Here is a 10,273-nt window from a genome sequence, read left to right as displayed (position 1 = left end):
GGCTTGAACCTGGGAGGCAGAGGTTGCGGTGAGCCAACATCACACCACTGCACTCCAGCCTGGGTGACAGAGTGAGACTCGAAATGTGGGAAAAAAATGCACTTAGTGTACACTGAGAGTGGATACTGGGCTAAAAGTGAAGTGACAGGCCTCAAACTGGGCAAATCTTCTATACACATATCTGACAAGGGACTTCAGGAAATCCTAAAAGTTTCAATCATGAAATAGGAGACTATAGACAAAAGACTTGAACAATGCACATAAGGAACCCAAATAACCCATAAACAAATGAAAATAAGCTCAGCCTCCTTCCAAACCACACAAGACTATTTTATATGCAACTGAAAAAATGATATCAAGTAAAGGCAAGAATGTGCACAAACCAGTACCCACATAAGCTGCCAGTGGGAATGTAAAATGGTGTTACTTCTTAGCAAATTTGGTATCATCTATTAAATAGTTCACTGTGCATAATCTTGGGCCAAGCACTGCCAATCCTGGGCACATATCCTGGAAAATCTCTACATGTGAACCAAAAACCAGCACCATTGTATGGATTATCAAAAAAAAAATCAAAAATAGAATGGAAAAACAAATTTCACTCTCTACAATCATATAATCAGACACTGCAGCAAGGAAAATGAATGAATGTCAGAAAACCACAATAGTAGCACAAAACAGCAAGTCAGAATATGTAAGGCATGATTCCTTTTATGTAAAGTTTCAAAATATGGAAAACTCAAAAATATCTTCTGTACGGAGAAAAACATACATTCTTAGAATATATTAGGCAAAGACTTTTACTTGTTTCTTTTTCAGTTTAAGGATCTGCTGATCTACTTTTGCAATTTCTCAATCTATACGATCCATACTCTGTATTAACTCTTCGTTTGAAAGTTTTGAAGGTAAAGCATTTTGTTCATTTCCACATGGTTGTCCCGAAATTGGAGAGGATGGAGCTTCATGTTTGCCTCCGAATGCTGGATCCTTTAGAGAATAAAACCAAGAAAAACAATTCATTTCTCACTAATAGAGTCCAGACTGCCTTAAATGAAAAAGTCAGTTTTAAACCACAGCAGAGCCATGTCTAATATGTGTCTAATGAAACCTTTAGTAGTAACTTTCATATTTACATATATGCAAATTCTCACCTCACTTTTATAGTTTAGATACACCATGTACTATTTTGAAGAGTCTAAAAGCTATACAAAGTCAGGTGAGTTAGTGTTGATCAGCCTCTAGTGTAACAATACTGAAATTATAGAGAATTTATAGGTAAATAATGCAATCATGACAAAGGAAGATACCAACTTCTCAGCCATTTCCTTGCAATGGCTCTTCAAATGGCCTGAACCACTGGCTGGGAAATAGTATTCCAGGTAAAACCTGTGTGTCCACCCAACTTAACAACTATAACATGGCCAAGTGTTCCTATCAAAAGTTTTCAGGCTTTCCAAACCAAAACTGAGGTTCACAAGTCAGAGAAGTGACCTAGGAACTCCAGCTGCTACTATCTCTGGGCGTACTTCCATAAAGCCCACACTACAGCATACACAACATTTCCTTAGCCAAAAACACCCCACTGTGCCTCCAAATCAGCAGAACTGTAGCAGAATGAAAGCCCCTTCACCCAAAATCCACTACCTTCCAACACACATCCACACACACCCTATTAATTTCCAGTCTGCTGTAAAGATATAAGCAATATTATAAAACAGATAAATTGTAGAGTACTAATTTTACTTAGACTATGAGAAACCTACAATGAGGGTGGTTCACAGGATTATAGAACCCTAAAATGTATTAAATAATGATTAAGGAACTGTGAAAAGTCAATAGTTCTGAGCCAAGAATGCATACAGGAAATAACTGGACAGTTGCTTCAAAACACCGTAGTACAGATATTTCAGCTAATATACACTGATGAAAAGCCTCATATTCTCTAATAGTATGCACTGAATCTGAGAGGCCTTCTGGGAAAATAAGATTATGGCTATACCCTAAAACCTGTACAATTCTGTAAGGAAAACACCAATAAAAGCAATTACAATTCTAATAGACTTAATAGAGTTAAAGCTCTAGTATCCTTTGCATCTGGCATACAGTCAATCTTTGGCAGCTTTAAGCCCTACAGTTTATGATGCCTCTCTTAAGATGTAAATACGTGAGGTCATTGGCTTCCAAAATAAACCAGTATGTTTCATCTAAATAAAATATCAGTGGCCGGGCATGGTGGCTCATGCCTGTAATCCCAGCACTTTGGGATGCCAAGGCAGGCATATCACAAGGTCAGCCTGACCAACATGGTGAAACCCCGTCTCTACTAAAAAATTCAAAAATTAGCTGGGCGTGGTGGTGGGCACCTGTAGTCCCAGCTACTTGGGAGGCTGAGGCAGGAGAATGGCTTGAACCCAGGAGGGAGAGGTGGCAGTGAGCTGAGATTGTACTACTGCACTCCAGCATGGGTGACAGAGCGAGACTCCGTCTCAAAAAAAAATTAAAAAAAAGTCAGATTTGGCATATAACCATCTATATCAACCTCTTTTTCTCCCCCTCCCTCCTTTATCAACGTTAAAAACATACAAGAAAATTTGTCTTCACATTGTCTTTTCAATGCTTGAATCTTCACTAACACTGTGAAAAGCACAACAGTTCTTAAATTCACTAAAGCAGTTACCACTTGCACTAAATGAAAACTAAATGCAGAATGTTCAAATATTCTTAAGTCTTCATGTGTTGTGAAGCTTTTTTCTTTCATTATGAGACAGTGTACTCCTGAGAACTTAGAAATGTTAATGCATAAAGAAAGATCTTTGGTGAACCACCAGAACTTTCATGATACATTAATATCATTTTCCCACTATACGCATATGAGTAAATTTGTGTTACAGAAACATACAAAATAGCAAAAGAGATTACATTTTGATTCAGCAGACTTCAAAAGTGCTCCTCAGGTGATTCTGATGCATGCCCAAAGAATTAATATTACAAATGAATATTTTCCACTGACTTCCTTTCTAAATATTAAATATTTAATAAGAAACCAAATCCTCAAGTGCCTACTTATATAACAGGAATAGGGTGGTGGATCAAAACAGACAAGATATCTGCCTTCATGAAGCTTACAATCTTGGGTTGAAACAGCAAGATACCAATCCTGAAGAAAAAGAGTTAGATTCTTACCTCACATCTTACATAAAAAAAAGCCAAGTAATAGCAAACATTTATAAGAGGCTTATTAGCAAATCACAAAAAGCCTCCAGTTAAAAAAAAAAAAAGATTCACATTATCTTGGGTTCAGGAAGGCCAAAAGCAAAAGATATAAAAGACATTAGTTTTCAAAAAGAGAGATTGATGGACAAAATAAAAAACAATCTTCTGCTGGGCACGATGGCTCACACCTGTAATCCCAGCATTTTGGGAGGCCGAGGCAGGCAGATCACTTGAGGTGAGGAGTTCGAGACCAGCCTGGCCAACATGGTGAAACCCCATCTCTACTAAAAATACAAAAATCAGCCAGGTGTTGTGGTGCAGGCCTGTAATCCCAGTTACTCGGGAGGCTGAGGCAGGAGAATGGCTTGAACCCGGGAGGCGGAGGTTGCGGTGAGCAGAGATGGCACCACTGCACTCCAACCTGGGTGACAGAGGAAGACTCCATCTCAAAAAAAAAAAAAAAAACACATGCAAAAACACAATCTTCTGCTTATCAAAACAGTAATAAATTAAAATGACAAATGATTAAATAGGAAAACCATTTGCAAAACATGCACTCTAACAACTCAATATAAAATAAACCAACAGAAAAATGGGCAACATATATGAAAAAACAATTTACAAAACAGGAAAAATAACCAATAAACAAATAAAAAAAGTTAAATTTTACTAAAAAATAATAAGTTAAAAACATTCATCAAATTAACAATCTTTTTTTAAACAATAAACGTGGTGTCAGCAAGGATACAGAAGGAGTGGGTACCTTTATTTATTTTTATTTTTATTTTTTATTTTTTGAGATGAAGTCTTGCTCTTATCCCCCAGGCTGGAGTGCAATGCGCAATCTCAGCTCACTGCAACCTCTGCCTCCCAGGTACATGCGATTCTCTTGCCTCAGCCTCCTGAGAGTAGCTGGGATTACAGGCGCCTGCCACCACGCGTGGCTAATTTTCATATTTTTAGTAGAGACGGGGTTTCACGATGTTGGCCAGGCTGGTCTCAAACTCCTGACCTCTGGTCATCTGCCTGCCTCGGCCTCCCAAAGTGCTGGGATTACAGGCATGAAATAAATAAATAAATAAATAAATAAATAAATAAATAACTATATTTAAATAAAGTTATATAAATAACTTTAATCAGTGAACTTTATTTTTTCATATGTGGAATACTAAGTAGCCACTAACAATACAGTTATAAACTTATTGGCACAAAAAGCTAAGCACATATTTAAGCAAAAGTAAAGTTAAACAGAATGTACAAAGTGAGAACATTAAAATATTCGTACGGGCTGACTCTGGACACACTGCCTATGGGTTAGCCCTGTTCCACAAGGAGCAGCAGCAAAAAAAAAAAAAAACCCATAAAATAAAATTAATTAAAATTAAAATAATACACACACAAATAGGGAAGAATCAACATGAAAATGTTAATAACTTTTAACTGGTAAAACTGCAGGTAATTTTTTCTTTCAAGCTTATTTAATTCTTCTATAAATGATATACCAAGGCTTAACATTTAAAAAAAAATCTAACAAATGTTAGTTCTTTTTAAATCCTTACTTCTGGAGCTAGGCAGTTGGGAGAGAATGGGGAGAGGGAGATGGAAAGAGAAGTATTAGTTAGTAGTAGTAGTCATGGTTTACATTTTAGAGGAAAAAAAGCAGGACTAGAGTCAGGGGTCCTGGGTTAATTCCAACTCAGGAGGTACTACCTAGGTCACTTAATTTTTCTGAACATCCAGTTTCTCAACTATAACGTGGAAATGGGTCACACTACAACTCAACACATCTCATTTTAATGAATGAGTTTTTAAGACAGTTTTCTGCTAAAAAACGAAATTCTGTAAATTACATTTGTGGTAATGTATTCAGCCATGGAAGATGACCTTTATTCACTATATTTTTAAATTTCTTTTTTTAATGCAGCAGAACATTTCTTATAAACCCCACAGACTACTGTAGGATAAAGATGTTTCACATGATAAGGTGGGTCACAAAACACCTAGAAACTTAGCTAATTTCTAGCTTATGGCAAAGAATTTTTCCCCATCCAACTTACTATTTTGAAAAATTTCAAATTCACTTAAAAGTTGAAGAAACAGTATAATGGACACTCATCCTTCATCTGGATTCACCAGTAGTTAACGTTTTAACATATTTGCTTTCTGTGTGTGTCTGTGTATGTGTACAAAACTTCATTTTGGCTGAACTATTTGAAAATAAATTGTAGATACGTTTATTATCTTTTAAATTACTCTTCATTGCATGAAAACTCAAAGAAAATGTGTGGGTACTTATTTATCTGATATCAGGGAAGAACGGGCAATCAGGCATAAAGGTTAATAAACATTATAGAAAAAAGATTTGATGGCAGTAAAAACATTTTAAACTTCAGTATGCTTTAAAAAAAAGAAAAATTGAAACAAAAAGACACTGGGAAAAATATTAGAATATGTTAGGCAGGCAGATCACTTGAGGCCAGGAGTTCGAGACCAGCCTGGCCAACATAGCGAAAACTTGTGCCTACTAAAAATACAAAAAATTAGATGGGGCCGGGCACAGTGGCTCACGCCTGTAATCCCATCACTTTGGGAGGCTGAGGTGGATGGATCACCTGAGGTCAGGAGTTCGAGACCAGCCTGACCAATATGGAGAAACCCCGTCTCTACTAAAAATACAAAATTAGCCGGGCCTGGTGGTGCATGTCTGTAATCCCAGCTACTTGGGAGGATGAGGCAGGAGAATCGCTTGAACCTGGGAGGTGGAGGTTGCAGTGAGCCAATAACGCGCCATTGCACTCCAGCCTGGGGAACAAGGGCGAAACTCCATTTCAAAAATATAAAAAATAAATAAATAAAATGTCTGGACATTTTCCTTCATTCTCCCTTATGTACATATTTGCCAACATGAAACAAACAGCAAACTCATCATTAGTCTCAATCACCACTAGGGGGAGGAATAAAAAGTGTTTTTTTCCCAGGAGAACTGATTTCAAAGTTGTGGATTAGTGCTACCTTTTATCCATAGGAAAAAAAAAAAGAAAAAAAAAAGAAACTAAAACTGATATACTAGTCTGCCTTGAAAAACATATATTGGCTGGGCATGGTGACTCACACCTGTAATCCCAGTAGTTTGGGAGGCTGAGGTGGGTGAATCACCTGAGGTCAGGAGTTCAAGACCAGCCTGGCCAACAAGGTGAAACCCCATCTCTACTAAAAATACAAAAAATTAGCTGGGCATGGTGGTGGGCACCTGTAATCTCAGCTACTCAGGAGGCTGAGACAGGAGGATCGCTTGAACCCGGGAGGCGGAGGTTGCAGTGAGTCGAGATCACGCCACTGCACTCTATCTAGCCTGGGCAACAAGAGTGAAACTCCATCTCAAAAAAAAAAAAAAAGAAAGAAAAAAAATTATTGCCCTTTTAGTAATTCCCTTACTTATAATAACTAACTAAATTTAAACCAAAAAAATTTAATAAATTTTTTAAAAATTAAAAAGTAATTCCCACACACCAAATAAATTGGTTTTACTTAAGTTTGTTATTTATTTATTTATTTTTTGAGTCAGAATCTCACTCTGTTGCCAAGGCTGGAGTGCAGTGGTGCCATCTCAGCTCACTGCAACTTCTGCCTCCTGGGCTGAAGCGATACTTTTTTTTTTGAGACGGAGTCTTGCTCTGTCACGCAGGCTGGAGTGCAGTGGCACGATCTCCTCTCACTGCAAGCTCTGCTTCCTGGGTTCACGCCATTTTCCTGCCTCAGCCTACCGAGCAGCTGAGACTATAGGCGCCGGCCACCACGTCCAGCTAATTTTTTATGTTTAGTAGAGACGGGGTGTCACCATGTTAGCCAGGATGGTCTCGATCTCCTGACCTCGTGATCTGCCTGCCTTGGCCTCCCAAAGCGCTGGGATTACAAGTGTGAGCCACCGTGCCCGGCTGTTCAAGCTATTATTGAGCTTCCACCTCCCGAGTAGTTGGGATTACAGGTGCCCACCACCACGCCCGGCTAATTTATGTATTTTTAGTAGAGACGGGGTTTCACCATGTTGGCCAGGCTGCTCTCGAACTCCTGGCCTCAAGTGATCCGCCCACCTTGGCCTCCCAAAGTGCTAGGATTACAGGCGTGACCCACCACACTCGGCCTGTTTTACTTAAGTTCTTTAAAACTCAGCGTGTGTGTGTATGTATGAATATATGTATGTATGTATACATATGCACCAATATATGTGTATATGCATATATATGCATGAATACATATATACCTATGTATGCATGATACATATACATATATGTATGAATATATTATATATACATATATGTGTATGAATATATATACAAACATACACACACTCTTCTTCCAGTAATTTGTGCTAAAGTCAATTCATTTCATTCGTCTGGCTGGAAATCACACACCCTAAGGTCATAGTGACATTGTTCAACTCTCTCTCTGGAGTCAGTGACACTTACTTTAAACAACCTTGGTTTCCAATTAGTTTAGTTTCTGAAGCACTGGTAAGTGGAATAACTGGTGTTTGTTTTTATAAGAAAAACTATCTGGGCAGTTGTGGAAAGGCAAGATGTTTTGCTTCTAACAACTGATGAGTTCTGTCTGATTAACCTGCCAGCCACTTGGGCTTTGATGTCTCCTCAAGTTCCCATGACACTGCTCCTCCTACTCACTCAGTGGGAGAACCTGCCAATCTGCATTACTCTTCTTCATCACTCACAGTCCTTTTGTCACTAGACGTAAGAAGATCACTGAGTGGCCTCAGAGACACACAGAAGTCTGTGTGACATAGTGACATTAAGAACAAGAAAATGTTGAACCACCTACTGGTATTTTGGATCCTGCTTGTTTCCAAACTGTCCTTGGCTCCTTGAGTGCACTGAAATTGTTCATCTGTGTTCTGTTTTCCAGGGTCAGAAAGAGTCAGCAGCTTAAAAAGCAATAAACATGTTTCAGAGCTTTGATGAGAGAATTCCCATTCTCTTCACTGTCACACTATTTTCAAAGCCATTCTTGCTAAATGTATAGAAATAACCAGACCTACCAGGATTTCCCTTTGCATCTTTCCTATCTGCTAACCCATCTCTTATCTGGAGGTCATTTTTTGTTTTGTTTTTATTTTGAGACGGAGTCTGGCTCTGTCGCCAGGCTGGAGTGCAGTGGCAAGATCCTGGCTCACTGCAACCTCCGCCTCTCGGGTTCAATAGATTCTCCTGCCTCAGCCTCCCGAGTAGCTGGGACTACAGGCACACACCACCACACCCAGCTAATTTTTGTATTGTTAGTAGAGACAGGGTTTCACCATGTTGGCCAGGATGGTCTCGATATCTTGATTTTGTGATCCACCCACCTCGGCCTCACAAAGTGCTGGGATTATAGGCGTGAGCCCCTGTGCCCAGCTTATCTGGAGGTCTTTACCCAGAAATGTTGGTCTCCAGGAACCTAGCCCAGACAGGATACAAGTGGAGAATAAGCAGACAAGATAGAAATTTAAAAAAAAAAAATCCACTTTCCTGAGCATTTTCCCCCTCCTATATGAATATGAAGACAGCAGATCTTTGTGGCAGGAGTTAAGGCCCTTGGGTTCTAGTCTAAGTGTTATTCAGACTAACCTAAGAGAATCTTTTTGTTTTGAGACAGGGCCTCACTCTTTTGCCCAGACTGGAGTGCAGTAGCCTGATCTCGGCTCACTGAAACCTCTGCTTCGCAGGCTCAAGAGATTCTCGTGACTCAGCCTCCTGAGTAGCTGGGATTACAGGTGCACACCACTACCACTCAGCTAATTTTTTATATTTCTAGTAGAGATGCGGTTTCACCATGTTGGCAAGGCTGGTCATGAACCCCTGACCTCAAATGATCCACCCTCCTTGACCTCCCAAAGTGCAGGGATTACAGGTGTGAGACACTGCACCCTGACACTAAGAGAATCTTGTACTTATCCATAAAATAAGACCTTGTACTTATCCATAAAATAAGAATGATAATACCTACCACTGGGGATGCTATGAAAATAAAACAGAATACAATAAAGGTTACAATACTTAGGAAACAGCAAAAGTAAAACAAATGAAAGTCTATGCTCTTTATTCAAGAAACCATCAGCTCTACTTATCCCAATTTTAACATAATTTTAACAAACTTAGTTAATTATATTTCCTAGCCTACAGCAAATTAACGCAACAAATATGGAGTTTGAGATGGGAGCAAGATGTGTAAAAGTGAGAAGGAGGCACAAAAAATTACTACATGCTCCCTGAAGTATAAGATCCAGAGGCCTTTGTATGGGCAAACACTCCTTAGCAGAAGCTTAAGACAGCCCTATATCATGATGCTTCACCATAACAGGTGTTCAGAAAAATACCACTGTCACCAAGAAAAGGTTAGAATATGTTTAGAATATAATCAAAATAGATATTTAGAATATCATGAAGTTTGTAATGTTTTCATTCAATATAATTAAAATTTTAAGACCTAAGAAATTAAAAGAAATAAACTTCAGTTGTCTGAAAAATGCATTTAGATGGAGACGGCTTTTTCCCTGATGCTAGAAAAAGAGGGTGACGTTTTTAAGGAAAAAATAAATATGGTATCATTGTTCTATATCCTATGTACTAGTAGATGGTTTCCAGCAGTGGCAGCCATCAATTCCCTCCTGTCCACCCTGCCACGCCTCCTATAAGGAGCTAGAGTCTATTTCCCCACCCAGTGAATCTGGGCTGGCCTCATGAATTTCTTCGATCAACAGAGAGCAGTGAAAGTGATACAATCCTAGCGTCAGGACTAACTTTTAAGAGGTCTGGTAGTTTTAGCTTTCACTTGCAAAGTCAGCTGCTATGCTGTAGAGAAGCTTGGGTGAGACTATCTATTGAATGACAAGTCAAGTGCAAAGAGAGGCCACCTGGAGGAGCTCAAGGTACCAGACATGTAAGTAGAGGCTTCTTGGACCTTCTTGCCCAGTCCAATCTCCAGCTGACTGCAAACAAGTGAGTGATGCTAGCCAATGGCCATGTGGAACAGAAGATCCACTCAGGTGAACCTGTCAAATTCCTGACCC

General features: G+C 39.1%; 1 protein-coding gene across 4 annotated transcripts in view; it reads right to left on the bottom strand.

Moving 5' to 3' along the window:
- Positions 1-695: 695 nt before the first annotated feature.
- The window catches only part of LOC115933152 (inactive serine/threonine-protein kinase TEX14-like), a 35,952-nt gene continuing 26,374 nt past the window's right edge, over positions 696-10,273 (bottom strand). For 2 of the 4 annotated variants that reach the window (XM_055377372.2, XM_063695514.1), the window contains 2 exons: positions 8,047-8,149; positions 696-987 (listed from right to left, as the gene is read on the bottom strand). In XM_055377372.2, the coding sequence (XP_055233347.2) occupies positions 962-987; positions 8,047-8,149 (129 nt within the window). In that variant the 3' untranslated portion in view covers positions 696-961. Of the gene's footprint in view, positions 988-3,977; positions 4,261-8,046; positions 8,150-10,273 lie in introns of those variants that run through there. The other 2 variants (XM_063695512.1, XM_063695513.1) reach the window with 1 other exon arrangement.

The sequence above is a fragment of the Gorilla gorilla genome, chromosome 12 (genome assembly GCF_029281585.2).
Source record: "Gorilla gorilla gorilla isolate KB3781 chromosome 12, NHGRI_mGorGor1-v2.1_pri, whole genome shotgun sequence".
In the NCBI taxonomy this organism is placed as follows: domain Eukaryota; kingdom Metazoa; phylum Chordata; class Mammalia; order Primates; family Hominidae; genus Gorilla; species Gorilla gorilla.
Note: the sequence above shows the minus strand (reverse complement) of the source record. Positions and strands in the feature narration are given on the sequence as shown.